The sequence below is a fragment of the Vespa mandarinia genome, chromosome 1, assembly GCF_050613455.1.
Source record: "Vespa mandarinia isolate Hongniang chromosome 1, ASM5061345v1, whole genome shotgun sequence".
Lineage (NCBI taxonomy): Eukaryota > Metazoa > Arthropoda > Insecta > Hymenoptera > Vespidae > Vespa > Vespa mandarinia.
In genome coordinates, this window is record NC_140810.1 from 1,704,545 (window position 1) to 1,720,000 (window position 15,456).

The 15,456-nt window shown below is 33.0% G+C and overlaps 3 protein-coding genes and 1 long non-coding RNA gene across 4 annotated transcripts in view; 1 reads left to right on the plus strand and 3 right to left on the minus strand.

The window, feature by feature from the left end:
• Positions 1-989, minus strand: part of atos (atos homolog atossa) — a 54,520-nt gene extending 53,531 nt beyond the window's left edge. The window contains exon 1 of the mRNA XM_035876420.2: positions 127-989. The gene's annotated coding sequence lies outside the window, so the exon portion shown is untranslated. The remainder of the gene's footprint in view (positions 1-126) is intronic.
• Positions 990-1,210: 221 nt separating this feature from the next.
• LOC118446123 (translation machinery-associated protein 7 homolog) lies at positions 1,211-2,728 on the minus strand. Its single transcript, XM_035876422.2, has 2 exons — positions 2,575-2,728; positions 1,211-1,930 (listed from the first exon to the last, which is right to left on the minus strand). Exon 2 carries the CDS (start codon positions 1,927-1,929, stop codon positions 1,735-1,737), a length of 195 nt encoding a protein of 64 aa, XP_035732315.1. The 5' UTR covers position 1,930; positions 2,575-2,728; the 3' UTR covers positions 1,211-1,734.
• Positions 2,729-2,811: 83 nt separating this feature from the next.
• The window catches only part of LOC118446108 (uncharacterized), a 53,024-nt gene continuing 40,379 nt past the window's right edge, over positions 2,812-15,456 (plus strand). The window contains exons 1-2 of the long non-coding RNA XR_014982664.1: positions 2,812-2,923; positions 3,388-3,479. This is a non-coding gene — a long non-coding RNA (uncharacterized LOC118446108). The remainder of the gene's footprint in view (positions 2,924-3,387; positions 3,480-15,456) is intronic.
• The window catches only part of LOC118446102 (protein vein-like), a 238,565-nt gene continuing 234,544 nt past the window's right edge, over positions 11,436-15,456 (minus strand). Inside the window, exons 8-9 of the transcript XR_014982663.1 lie at positions 13,121-13,375; positions 11,436-11,574 (exon numbers count right to left, since the gene is read on the minus strand). The gene's annotated coding sequence lies outside the window, so the exon portion shown is untranslated. The remainder of the gene's footprint in view (positions 11,575-13,120; positions 13,376-15,456) is intronic.

Below are 15,456 nucleotides of genomic sequence, written 5' to 3' on the forward strand. Positions count from 1 at the left end.
CCTCTCTCTTACGTGTCAAACATTGCAATGGTCGAAGGTTAAACGATTATCCATTTAATGTTAATTCTACTATATGAGATATGAATCTTCTTCGATTAATAACATCCGAACCTTTTTCCTCTTTACCTTTTTAACTTTCCTTCATCGAGAAAATTATGGATGGCGCGATTCGTTCTTCCTTTCTGTACGCTCTATCTCTGTCACTATATCTCTATTTCTTTTTATCCTTTCTCTCTCTCTCTCTCTCTTCCTCTCTCTGTTTCACACGCGTACTCGTACATATCTCCAAGACGAATTCATTTTAATGGAATTTAATTGTACACTATACTTTTTACGTCAATGTCACCCCTTAACATTCCCATTATTAATAACACTCACGCGATCTAAATTACGTGTTAACGTGTCTTTAATGTACAGGTTTAATGTCGCCTGTAGTATGTAACGTAACGTTCGAAAGGATAGACTAGACGTATATGCGTGCACGTATGATGTTTAATCTCGCTAAGGTTGCCAGCACTGTCGATCATCTGACGATCAGCTGTAATTCACGCCTCGTCGCTAGCCACGCGCTCGCTCGCGTTCGATCTATACGGTATATTATTTTACTTTTAACGTTTGATGTTTTTTTTTTCTTTCTCTCTCTCTCTCTCTTTTTATTCTTTTTTTTTCATTTTTTACTTCTCACCGAGATATATCAATACAAGTGCGCGCGCGCACACATGTACACACTCACACTGGGAGATTTATTTTTTTGTAATTTGATCGTAGAATATCACAGTGTCAATGCATAGAGGACCAATCTCGTCTTATGTATCTCTTTTTTTTTTCTTTTTTCCCTTTCCCCCTTTTCTCTCTCTCTCTCTCTCTCTCTCTCTTTTGTCGGTCAAACTCGTGTCGAAGGAGTATTTTTACGCGTTTCGAAATCAAGGTTAATTGGCGTCACTAGCGTGGGTCGATACGTTGGCGTGCGAAGCTTCGTTAACTTAATGAGCGATATCAAACCTGTATGAAGCTTAATATATATAAAGCTAGGTACATCATTGAGTCTATGATGACGTGGATATGTGGAACGATCGGAAAAAGAAAAGCGTTGACTCACGAGATTGATTATATAAACGAGTGTACATGTGTATTTATGTACAATGTACATAAACACGTAATAACACGATAGCATTTAAATTAATTAATTCTAAATAAAAGTACAAAATCATACGGGGGCGTTCTTATTTATTAAATGTAATAATAAAACGACGAGCTGAATGTACTTTAGGAATTTTCTTTACGTTTCGTAAAAAAAGAAAAGAAAAAGAAAAGAAAAATCAATAAGAAGTATTGTCGATTTTTTCTTTTTCTTTCGCTTTTCTTTCGAGCTTGCTCGCTTGCTCGCTCGCTCCATCGTTGCTCGTTTTTATCGTATTTTATCGTATAAAATAATATCTGTGTTACTTAGACAAGAATGACACAAGGCGTGACTTTTGTTCGACTTAAGAAATATAAAATCTTCAATCGAATCCATGCTAAAGTACAAATATCGTGAGATATTATAATCTATTGAATTTTTATCTATTATCAATTTTATTTACAAATAACTGACGGAGCGAATAATGATGGTAAAAATATTTCGAACAGCACGTTGATCATTGAACGATAACAAAGCTGTAACATTATCGGAACACATTTTGTAAAGTGATCATGGTGATAGATTTTTAAACAATGCTCTTTTATAAGAATCAATCACTTTTTGCCAGACTTCTTGATACCGCCAGTAACTAAAGGACCCTTTTGGCTAGCCTTCTTGGCTGCTTCCGCCAATGCCTTTTGTTGTTCCTTTTGTTTTTGCTTGAAAGCTACATCTTCATCATCTAACTCTTTAGAATCCTTCTTCGGTGCCTTCAATGGTTTCTTCTTACCTCCTTCTCGGCTGGACATTCTGAAAAAGATATCAAACCTGATTAGCACTTTTCTGATAATGAATTCTATAATCTTCCTTTTATATTATATCTGTTTTATTTAGTAATATAATTAAAAAGTAATTTTTCAATGATATATATTATACAAGATCAATTGTGATAATACAGTTTCAAAAATAAAATGTAACGTTATTTCTTTCTCAATCTTTTTTTCAGTTTTATAAAATATATTTAAACGATTAAAGTGAGTATTTTTTTTTATTTTTTATTTTCATCAAGTGCAAAAAAGGGATCATGGATGACTCAGTTGATTTAAATAATCATATAATTATTAAAATAATAATATATTCAATAATTCATTGACCATAATGGAGATGATGTAAAACTTAACCTATATTACTTAAAACTTAACATACATCTTTCTAATATCGTAAGTTTGTAAAATATATAAATATATAGCATTGATTATTTCATTACAATGCTTACGATGCTTTCTATTATTATTTATTTATCGAATATACTGTATTTCAATATTTTAATTACTGGCAAATTAAAAAGCACGCGTTCGGCTTGTTACTCTTAACAAAGGATTGCACGTATGTCGACTACATACATTTTTCATAGAAACTAAATATCATGGATGTAAAAATTTAAGTTTACGTACCTGCAATTCCGTAAGTGAAGTTGTTAAATATGTTAAAAATAATAAGTTTGTCGAAGTAATAGAAATAAAATTGAAGAAATCAGAAACTTTCTTTCTATCTCAGACTACCGAAGGAAATACCAATCGCCATCTCTTCTTCGATTTATTGAATCGTCCTGCTATTGGCTAATAAACGTACGCCAGAGCCACCTGCTGACAAAATCTGATAATAGCCGACAGAAGCCATTACGATTTTAACGCGAGTTCAAACGTGCGTGTTTACTACGTTCGCTTATTAATTTCCGCTTATATTTTTCTTAAAAGCATTATTTAACGTAATATTAATACATCATAATATCACCCTATTAACGTAGGTATATATTTTTTATTTGGTAATAATAGATTAGATATAGATTAAGTAAAATTAAGTGAAAACATTTTCAAAGAGAGAATATGGCGTAGAAACTATTTAGAGATTTGCGATTTCTATTTATTACGAATTTTGTAACTTATAAGATTTGTATATCAACAAATGCTTTTATTAAGAACTTAAAACCGATATAAAATGAATTAGAAAGGGTACATCAAAGAAGAAATTTTTCTTTAAAGACACATATATAAAGACGTATACATATATATATATATATATATATGTATTAATATAAAACGTACTTTTAGAATCGTTCGTTTTTCGTAAGAAAGGTTAGATGTAACTGTCGGTAAATTACCATTGTATATAAATACCATCCTTCGATAGTTGAAAGAATTTCTTTAAATATTCCATTAATTTTTATTTATATTAACAGATAATAATACGTATTGTTTATTTTACAGTTACAAGACTTCCAAAGTTACGACGATGAAATTATGTATCGTTATATCGTAAATAGATCCTGTAGATCCAGTTATCGGCAGAGAAATTGTCGGTAAGAGAAATACTACTATTACTAATCTTTTCATTGATAAAATATCAATGAAGTTATTGATTCATTGATAAAATATCAATGAAAATATTGATTCATTGATATTTCATTCATTGATAATTCATTCATTGACTTATTGTTTCGTTGATATCATATAAAAATATATATAATGATTGAAAATGAAAAAGTTTCACAAGAATCTTGGCAGATTTTATTTAGAACATAATTGACCGTTACATTTAACAAAGTAATAATAATATTTCGATTGATAAAGCATATCAGATACACAATTATAATAAACAAAGACCTTTCTTTGGCGATTTTGCCGCTTATCAAATTCGCAAATAAATAATATCACTTTTCTTTCATTTTCCACGACAAGCGCCACGACATGTACAAGTACTTTTACATAGATCAAATTGGAATAAATTTATTATATCATTTTTTTTTCTTTTTTTTTTCCCCTTCTTCTATCTCCTTCTTTTTTTCCTTTAATACCATTAGTTTTGAATCCGGTCTCTCTCTCTCTCTCTCTCTCTCTCTCTCTCTCTCTCTCTCTCTCTCTCTCTCTCTCTCTCTCTCTCTCTCTCTCTCTCTCTCGGATTTATCGGAATACTTATAAATATTTTTTGAAGAAAAGAAATAACTGAGGACTATCGTGGAATACGGCGTACGAGTAAATATACGTAGATCGGTCGTGAAACGTTTTTTTTCTTAATTTTTCTTTTTTTGTTCAATTTTTCCTTCTTGCTTTTGCGGTTTTTTTTCTGTTTTTTTTTCTGTTTCTTTTTTTTTCTTTCTTTCTTTTCTCTTATGTATGTCGCATAAACGTGTTAGTACAAGTATGTACGAATGTATGTATGTGTATGTGTATGTGTATATATATATATAATATGTGCGTGTGTGTGCGCGCGCATGTTTGTGTGTGTATGTGTGTATGTATGTATGAATGTGCGTTTTCCTCTTTCTGCCATGATCGAAAAAAAGACGGTAGAAACTTCTGCGCTTCTTATTTAACTTTTTAAAGTACTATTGTTTATCATCCCGCGATGTCCGATCTTTGGTACTCGTCACAATGGACGCACGATCGACGTTTTTCTCTTCGCATTGTCAAATCCGAGATCTTCTTTTCCCTTCGTTATATCAATTTTATTATTATTCTTTAGTTTTATTTATTTATTTATTTATTTATTTATTTATTTATTTATTTATTAATTAATTAATTTTTTTCTCTTTTTTTTTCTTTTTTTTTTCTCTTTTTTTTTTCTTTTTTTCTTTTTCGTTCATTTTCCTCGCTCGAACGATCTCTTTAGAGACAGACATTGCGAAAAGAATGCGGCTCTCGTTTTCGACGTACCTCTCTATACATAGGAAACGTTAGGAGTGGCCTATGCATAGTATTTAATGGCTTCCTCGCTCCTTTACAATATAATTTCGCTATTAACGTTAATACTTCGTGCTGCTAGAGATTAGCCTTAGGTTCATTTAGTGCACTTTCTCCGCTATTAAGATCTATCGGAGCGACATAATTTGCCGTTATGTTCTCTCTCGCGAGCACACATCGCACGATTCGAATCCTTCCATCGTTGTTGTCGCATCGCTGTTCTCGCGGGGATCGTTTAAAATCGCAATCCTCGAAACGACGTAGAAAATTACATCGAAACGTTTAGAATCATTTACGAGAACCGCAAATTCAAATGAATTACGTACGTTATTATTTAACTATCCATTCGTTTTTTTCTTTCTTTCTCTGTCTTTTTTTTTTTTTTCTTCTTTTTTTTGGACTTTAGAATCAGGAAATGAATTGTATTCGTAAAATTGTACGAATTGTTGACGTCAACGATGATCACAGAGAAATAAAACGTATTGTTTCAATTAAAGCATAGTTTTAACTTTGGTTTTGATTCGTTCGGCGAATGAACGACGACGATCGATATGAAAAAAGAAAAAAAGAAAAAAAGAAAAAAAGAAAAAAAAGAAAAAAAGAACAAAACAGTCGTTGTTCGTTAATCAATGAAATATGAATGAAAGTTTACAAAACAAAAAGGAACAAAACGAGATAACAGTTTTTTTTTTTTTTTTTTTTTTTTTGTCCGAATGAAAAGCTTTGTTCTCGTTCGACCCCCGTGAGACCTTTTTCTAAGCGAGCTCTGCTAGAACATTACTCCGATGGTGGACGGATCGTACGTTCGCAATATCTCTCTGCACTCCAAGCCATACATACTTAAACGTGTCCTAGACTAGTTTACACTGGATTCGGGTTACTTCACACACTGCAAAAGCTGTTGGAGTTACGTTGAAGTTTATAAACATACTAATCTTCTTGATCCACTGTCCCACATAAGTGATCCCACGCAGGCGAAGAATAAAAATATTTCGTAGATTTATTATCGGTATATAATAGGGAATATCATCATTTTTCTTCCTTCTCTTCTCTCTCTCTCTCTCTCTCTCTCTCTCTCTCTCTCTCTCTCTCTCTCTCTCTCTCTTTTCTCTTTTCTTTTCTTTTCTCCTTTTTTTTCTTTCCTTCCTTCCTTCCTTCCTTCCATTTTTTTTTACCTTTTCATTTTTTCATTTTTTTCTTCTTTTTTCTTTTTCTCCTTTTCAACTAAACTCAAAGAATCTGCGTAAAATTAAACCGAATAGAGGATCCCTAATCACGCTTAAAAAGTCTAATTAAAATCTAATCAGAATCGCAACTCAATATTTACATCGACGTTGAATCATCCGAAGATCAACACATACATTATGTATACGAATATCTACATAAGAATAACAAAACGTTGGATTATATAATGCAGATGAAAACGCTTTAGAAATTAACATAGGAGTCTATTTCGTATGCGAGCAAACGATGCATTTATCGTCGACGATATTAGGAACGAAAATTTTGGACGTTATTTATTCTACGTATCACGTAATTCTCTCTCTCTCTCTTTCTCTCTCTCTATCTCTCTCTCTCTCTTTCTCTCTCTCTCTCTCTCTCCCTCTCTCTTTCTCTCTTCCCCTTGTATTTTCATCGTTCATTCGCACCAAGTACATATATAAGTGTACATATACATATGTATTTATGTATGTATTGTACGTACGTATGTATATACATATACTTTGGTTTAAAAAGAAAATAATACCGTGAATGATAAATCGTCGCGAGTGATGCGGGACAGCAGGACAGAGGGTCGGTCGAGTCGCGTCCCAATAACATTATGCAATAACGTTTGTTTTTAGAGAATACCGTATAAACGCGCATCTATTAAAAACACTGAAAAATAAATAACGCGAAACAATATACAATATTTTACATTAGCATTGTTATTAATATCGCAATTGTTCAGGATTCCTGATAAAGCCGGGAACAAACTTTGGAAAATTTGTTCGATCGTAAGTTTTTTGAAGTCCCAGTTGGAAACAATGAGAATTCGATCGGTTAGTTTTGTTACGCCTATGGCAATACTAGACGTTTGTTTCGTTCCGATCGCTTCGATAGTCGTCATTAAATGAGTCTATCTCTCTTTTTGCTTCTCTCTCTCTCTCTCTCTCTCTCTCTCTCTCTTTCTCTCTATCTATCTATTTATCTATCTATCTCTTTCTCTCTAGGAATGCAATTGAAACGATCGAAATCTCTTCGGCGAGCAAGAATTGGAGCGTATAAACTGATTATCAGAATTGTCACGAGTTAAGCGTATGGTATGGTTCGAAGGAAAATCGGATCGGAAATTTTCCATTGGAAAATGTGAGGTCGGTGGAGGGAGGGAGAGGGAGAGGGAGAGGGAGAGAGTGAGAGAGAGAAAGAGAGTAGTGGAGGAGGTTTTGCGGAGGGAAAAATGGTGAGAGGGTGGCAGGAGGAGGTGGAGGGTGAGCTTGTAATTGACCATGGCGATACGTATTAACAACGTTTCCAACGGGAACACCAATTTTTCGATCGTTTCCGAAAGTAGAATCACCGGCCTGCGGTTCTGTCAATCGTACGATTCCGAGCATCGAATTTTGCCATAGAAATCGCGATAGTTTTCGATTTGGCCGACGATCGAATGATGCTATACGTTTTACACATTGTCTCTGTCTTTCTTTCTTTTTCTTTTTCTCTTTCTCTTTCTTTCTGTCTGTCTGTCTGTCTCTCTCTCTCTCTCTCTCTCTCTCTCTCTCTCTCTCTCTCTCTCTCTCTCTCCCTCTTCTTTATCTGCTCCTCCCTTTATCCTTATTCACTTTATACAATTCTACTTAAATTTTATATTGGACTATCGCTATATCGACTTACAATCGTGATTTTTTTTTTCCCCTTGTTTATGCATAAAATATCATAAAATACATTCTTTATTTATTCGCTATGCTCTAGACTCGTCGTTCCGGTAAATCACGTACGTCATTTTCACGTAGTATATATATATATACATGCATACATATATATATATATATATATATATATATATATATATATATACCGCCGGGACAATTTTTATCATCTTATCATTTTTATTTATACACCGAACGATCGACAAGACCGATCATGAATATTCTACAATACTTATATGTATAAATACGTATTAATAAACGTTTCTAAATATCTTCGACGATCTTCAAAACTTTTCGAGATTTTTAGCAAAATATTTCGGCTCGATTAAGATAATTTTAAGTTCTTTTTTTTTCTTCTTTCTTTTTCTATCTCTCCTTTTTTCTTCTTCTTCTTCTTCTTCTTCTTCATCTTCCTCCTCTTCTTCTTCTTCTTTTACTTCCTTTTGCTCCTACGATCGTTCATTATTCTTATAGTCTGAGAATTAATATTCGAGTTAGGAAAGAGTTAAGTTAAAAAGGGAAATTTGCAATTACAGAGAATACACGAAGGAGTATGTTTTCTTTTTCATATTCATCGATCGATAAGACATTTTATCAAAGCGAAAAATATTGAAAATAGATGTCTTCTCACTTTCACTTTTGTTCTCTTGTTTTTCCTATTTTCTTCTATTCTTCTCTCTCTCTCTCTCTCTCCCTCTCTCTTTCCCTTTTTATCTTTTTATCTCTTTATATTTTGCAATGAAAAGACGTCGACGTCGATGGCACACGGAACGACGAGTCGTCGATGACTCACGACGACTTTCATACGAATCGTTCGATAGGTACGAGCGACAAAGGAATTTAACGAAAAAGCACGGCGGCACTAGTAAGCTTGCACGGACATGTCATATGCTACGACGATCTTAATCGATTTCTTTTTTTTTTTTTTCTTTTTTAATAATTTTTGGTTTTTTTTTTTTTTTATTTGGTATTTTTAATATTCGTCTTGAACTTTTCTCTCAGAATATCCTACGTTCGCGAAGTACTTCGTCCATTTTTTATTCTTTTTTTTTTTTTTTTCCTTGTCTTTCTTCTTTTTTTTCTTTTTTTCTTTTTTATTTCTTCTCACGCTTTTGAGAATATCGGAACACTTTCCTTCGCTACGTTCGTTCATCGACTATCTATAACGCGATTCTCTCTCTCTCTCTCTCTCTCTCTTTCATTTTTTCTTTCTCACTCTTTCTCTCTGTACGTATCTAAAATGTAAAAAGTTTGCGCACACGCGCGTGTCCCTTCGTGGTAGGTCGAGAAACGCGGAAGTACATCTATTTTTGTTATTTAATTATATTTTGTTTTCTTTTGTTTTTCTCCTAACGTCACAAATAACGTTCTCCTCCCCCCTCTCCTTCATCCACCTCGCAGCCCTTTTTTTTCTCCCTTTCTTCTCTTTTTCCTCCCTCTTTCATTCTCCCTTCGCAACCGTCAAATATAATGATAAAAGGCAAACTTTTATAACACGCTATACAGAACGTCTTCGAATAATAACGTATTAATTTGATCACGAATATTCACGTTAAGTTTCACTCTTGATTCCTTTATAGGAAGGTGCAAGTAGGTATATATAGCTTATCAAAAGTGCCGACAGAGTTGTACAATTCACACTAGAGAACTAAACTCTTCGAACAAGGAAGCTTCTAATTTTCCATTCGAATAAGTGTTGAGCGAGAGAGTAACTCGATTCGAAAGTCGTCGAATCGAATCGCCACAAGCCGAGATAAAATCGCAAATGGAATTCGTTGTTGAATCTCGTTAAATTGAGAGCACCCGGTATATATTTATCGACGTACCGTAACAACCACCTGGTTCACTACGGTTTTTAGGCCATTGAATCTTTTATCATGACGCGTTTGGTTCGGGTGATGTTTGTTTGTTTGTTTGTTTAAATAATTACGGCTTCATTAGTTCGCCCAACAATGTTCCAATCATTCGAAAACGATGTTATCATAATTTAGATATATACCTACGTTAAAAGATCATTTATAAATTTTGTTCGCATTATATGAGATTCACAATTTGATTATTACTTTTTATCTCGTTAATGCGTCATCATTCTTTCTTTCATTTATTTATTTATTTATTCATTCATTTTTTCTTCTTTTTATTTTTTATTTTTTTCTTTCTATTCTCTTTTTTCTTCTCCTATCTTTTTTTTCTTTTTTTTTCTTTTTTTTTATTATTTTTTTTTTTTTTTTTTTTGATTGACGAGAACAACGATTTGCGTGACGTTCGCGTTTCCGATCCCACAAGAAGAGACACTGGAACGGGTCAAGGAGATATAAGGAATACTTTGTACAAGAGCGTCCTGAACGCGTCAGCGAAACCGAAAGTATGCTCGAAGAATTTCCTTTAAAACGGTCAAGGAGCGTGCTTTTATGATAGATCGAATCTTCTCCTTCGCACTTTGAATTATTTCGTTTACAACAAGAGACGAGGGCGGATCTTCGAGGTGATTTAAATTAAACTCGTATCCTTGTTAACACAATTTCTTTTGTTTCTTCTTTTTCTTCCATGTTTTTTATTTTTTCAACTCCTCGATTTATTTATTTATTTTTCCTTCTTTTTAACGACGAACAGAAGTTCCTTTTAATTAATTCATCCGATTATCCGTAATGAACGCTTCGACAACGAAATGATTTTTTTTTTAATTTTTTGTTTCTTTTTTTGTTTTTTTTGTTTATTTTTTTTTTATTTTTGTTTTTTTTTTTTTTATTTAATTCTCTTCATTATAATTCGAGTTTTACGTTCTATAAAGGATTTACAAATTTTTTTTCCTTTTGCCTTTTGGATTACATGTTCGCCTCAAAGATACCGCCTGTCGTATCGAACGAACGTGCTGATCCTAAAAATCCTATTACGGGATTCAAAGATCATCCTTGGCGCGTTCTTTTTCTAGTGAAATGAAATCTTTTTCGCCCACGTGTTCTATTCTAGCGAATTTCCACGTGTTCTAAAATAAGGTTTACGACGACGCCTTTTGGCCAGATATTTTTATATTTTCTAATCGTAGTACCCACGTCCTTTCTCATAATCCATCCTCATTCCCATTTTTTTCCCCCGTTTTCAAGATCTTTCGACATACTTTCGTTCACAATTTTTTTGTTCTTCCTTCTTTTTTCCTTTGCTTTTTTCTTTTTTCTTTTTTTTTCTTTTTTTTTTTTTTTTTTTTTTTACAAAGAAAGAAGACGTCGCTCTTCCTTTCGATCCTTCCTGAATGAAAAAAAAAAGAAAAAAAAAAAAGAAAAGAAAAGAAAAGAAAAGAAAAGAAAAAAGGAAAAAAAAGGTAAGTATACACATGAGAATGACGTATCATCGATGAGTTTTTATTTTTTATTTATTTATTTATTTATTTTTTTTTTTTTTAAATTCAATGATCGATCGCGTGATAAAGCTAAAAATTGTCCATAGACGTAATTCGAATCGATCGAATCGAATTAACTCGTTGTTGCAATAATGCTTTCGTTGGTCTCGGTTATTTCTTTTTTATCACCCCCTTTCTAAAAAAATAGGCCACGATCGATAACATCGTCATTTGTGTATCCTTTTTCTCTTTTTTTTTTTTCTCTTCTTTTCTTTATTTCTTTTTTTTTTTTTAATTTCTTTTTTCTTTTTCAAAGCTTCAACTCGAACCGCAGATATTTTTGACTCTTCGATCTAATCGATTACACATTTCTTTTTTTTGTTTTTTTTTTTTTTTTTTTTTTGATCCTCTTCCAGACTGTAGACGAACAGATCCGATAGCTTCACTTCACGTTTCGACAGGAATAATCTGTAAAATATGAAACAAAAGAAAAGAATTAATAATTTTTTGATCGATTGATCGATCGATTGATTTTTAAATATATAACAAAGGAATGAATGATTGACAATATCGATTTCGTTAAAAATGAAAGAAATAAAGTTTCATCGAGTTGAACTAAAGAAGATATATATATATATATATATATATATATATATATATATATAAACGATCGTTGGTTTTTATCGACTATTCTTCTTTTTCTATTTTTTTTTCCCTTTTTCTTCTTTCCTAGTACAATAACATCTCGATTAGGTACTTGTTTAAGATATCACAAACGTATGGAACATCGAATGAAAATGAAAGAGCGAGATAGAAGAGATTCACCTTTTCGTTGCCCTTTCGTTTTCTTACACCTTTATTCTGAGGGTGTTTTTCCTAGCTATTTGGCATAATGGAAGATTTTTTCCTTTTTCCCTCTTTCTCTATTTCTCCCTCTCTCCCTCTTTCTTTCTCTCTCTCTCTCTGTATCTTTTTTTTTCAAGTACTGGTACGCGTTGATAGCGGTTGAAAATGGAATCGATGTGCTCGCGATAGTTTACTTCGTCTCGACTTTAACGAGGAACTCGAATGCAAATTCCGTTTTATCGTTCGCACGAGTACATATATACATACACACACACACACACACGAGTAAACTTACATACATACGTACATGCGCTTATTCTGGAGGTTTGCGTTTTTAGCTGAAGTAGGAGAAGGAAGCCAAATAAGAGGGTGGTCTTAAATCTCTTTCCGCGTTTCGCGATCTTGACTTTAGTATTTTCCCGTATATCCTTTATACTTTTTTCTTTTCTTTTCTTTTCTTTTCTTTTCTTTTCTTTTCTTTTATTTTCGTCCTTTTTTTTTCTTTTTTCTTTTCTTTTTTTCCTTTTTTTTCTTTTTTTTTTTTTTTTTTTTTATTTCTTCTTCTCTTCTTTCCTTTCTTTTCATTTTAAGACTTCGTTCTCTCGAATATACATACCTGTTTCATTACTGATCTCGAGCTTTCGCGATGAAGAATTTACACAGATTGAATGTTCCTTCTACCGAGTAAATTATTAATCGTCGAGAAAAGAATATTTGCTCGTTTTCTTTCTCTTCCTCTTTTCTTTTCTTTTGTTTTTTTTTTTTTTTTTTTCCTTTTCTTTTCTCATTTCTCGTTAAATCGAACAAAAATTTCATCGTCTCGCTAAGTTTAATCCTAGTTGTGTACATATCAATATAATTTCAAGTTGTGCACTTGGATTATGCTCTATATTACTATCCCTATTAAAGCACTTCAAACACAGAGAACGAATAATTTTGACTCGGGGAAGAAAAAAAATACTGTATATATTCTCTTTTTTTAAGTCTTGGAAATAATGATAATCAATGCACATTTTGAATTCTGTCGTTATAACGAAATAGAGAAAAAAGAAAAAAAAGAGGAAAGAAAAGGAAAGAAAAAATTCGTGAATCATGCAACGCTCAGATTAATTATGATTTAACTAGAATTAAAAAAAAAAAGAAAAACGAAATAATCGAATAATTTTACCTGATTAACGATGACAGAATCTCGTCGTTGTCGTAATAAACATCATTGTCGTCGTCGTCGTCGTCGTCGTCGTCATCGTCGTTGCGTTGTCGTATGTTGATCGATGCGGATCGGAGTTTTGCGAGGAGGATCTCTTTCGAGCTAAAAGTATGCACCCTGACGTTTCCTTTAGCTCTTTCGGTTCACGACGGTCCAGGATGCGGGATTCGCGAGAACGACGTTGGTCGGCGACTCGCTTCGTCTCCTGAGGCTCTCCTGCGGCAGAAAGTGGCCGTCGAAATTATCTTTAGACTGCGAAAGGTGGTGCTAATGCCTTTGGTCCGGACTTTCCGGCCTAATTAGCCCGGAACCATTAAGTTTATCTACGAGCTACTACTATATCTTACTCTCTCTCTTTCTCTTACATTCCTCCCCACCCTTCTCTCTCTCTCTCTCTCTCTCTCTCTCTCTCTCTCTCTCTCTATCTATCTCTATCTTGCTCATTCGAGTTCTCTTCCAAAACCCCCGTCGGGAATTGCGACGTCGTAGGGAAGTTTTGCTCTAACCTCTGCCTAACTTCGAAATGATTAAGCTCGAATAGGCGGATCCTCGTCGTAACTGGTAAAAACTACCTTGGCTGTGATGATGTACGATCCTTACGCGTTACGTTATCTTACCGATCCTTTGAATTTTATGAAGCATTCTAGGAGAAATGGATGAATAACTCTCCTTTAAAGCACCTTACGTTAGTCGAACCACTAATGAAGGGCATCGATCGAAACGTAATTAATTTTATATTACATAAACGTGTACCACAGAAGGAGTAAAATTGATTATCGTCGATGATATACGATATTATATCGTCGATTATTCTTCTTTGGCAAAGAAACCTTTAAGATCTTCTATTAGAATAGCTAAGAATGAAATGGATCGATCTCTATACCATCCCTCCTCGTTATGCGATTAAACCTCATGGTTTTGGCACGAGAGAACGAGAGTAATCGGAATCTAATAATAGTTGGATGCTCTTGGTGAATACGTTTTTGTAACTATGACCGAGGATGATAATGGCCGTTGCTTCTAATTAGTGCGAGCCATTAAATTTATCTATGATCGTTAGAGTCACAACAGCGTAACTTCTTGCTTGACCGGTGATAAAACGTTTATGCGTTTTCGTATTCACCTTTGAAATATCTACGACGTATTTTCATGCATCTTTGATCTTAAATCGTAAAGTATTATATGGGTTAAATCATATTTATTTATTTTATTGATAAACGTAAGAATGAAATAATTTCTATGATAGTTTAGTTGTTACGATTTTTAATGAAGACTTTTTCTTATCGATCCCTTTCATCGACGCAGCTTCAGTGATAATCGGTATATACCTCGCCATCGGCAAAGTTATCCTATAGTTAAACGACTGTCGCCTTACGTGGGGATACGCTAAGCACGCTACCACATCTAGCATAGTTCGCAACTCCATTATAGTTCCGAGATGAGACCGAGCGTCATATAAGTACGTACGTATGTATCTACATACATATACATATATATATATATATATATTTTAGCTGTTAAGGTTTCACTAGAAAGCTCTTAGTACAAAACCTTTGATAAGGTATTAACGAGATCGGAAAACGATTTCTAAAACATCAAAGTTTATGAGCAGTACGATAAAGCTCTAACCCGGGATATGATAACAATGGATTAATCCATTAAAGAAACGTTTACATTATCCAAAGATATTTTTGAAATTTTAATTAAGACGATAACGTGAATTAATTTAATACCCGTTCTACGCACTTCTTAATAAATCTAACGTTACCTAATTTTAAATAGCACCTCTTTAACGAGACCTTCGTTAAAGAATAAAAAAACGTCCTTATATATAACGCAGACATGAAAATTTTCGTTTAGACATTGCAATTTATTCTCGAAATCTATCCTCTCGCATAATTTTTGTTCTCGCAATATCAAGAAGGAATTTCATTTAGTATCGTGCATTAAGAATGAACTTTATACGTCGTAATTGGCACAACAAACAACAGGAACGATTTAATTATTTTTAATATCCAATCATTTTCTAGATATTTTTTCGTTAATTATAATATTATTTTTATCTGGCACATTTTTGATTTGTACTTCGCCATTATCTCGGATCAAAAAAAAAAAAAAAAAAAAAAAAAAAAAAAAAAAAAAGAAAAAAGGAAAAAGAAAAAAGATAAGAAAGAAAGAGAGAAAAAAACGAAAAAAAAGGAAAAAGATGAAACGAGTGTTATCTGTTTATTAAAAAAAAAAAAAAAAAAAAAAAAAAAGGTGGTAAAGAAGCTTTATAACGAATAATCATATTTTTT

What these genes read in the sequence shown, in the direction of transcription:
- LOC118446123 (XM_035876422.2), bottom strand. Translation starts at nt 1,929, where the DNA reads ATGTCCAGCCGAGAAGGAGGTAAGAAGAAACCATTGAAGGCACCGAAG.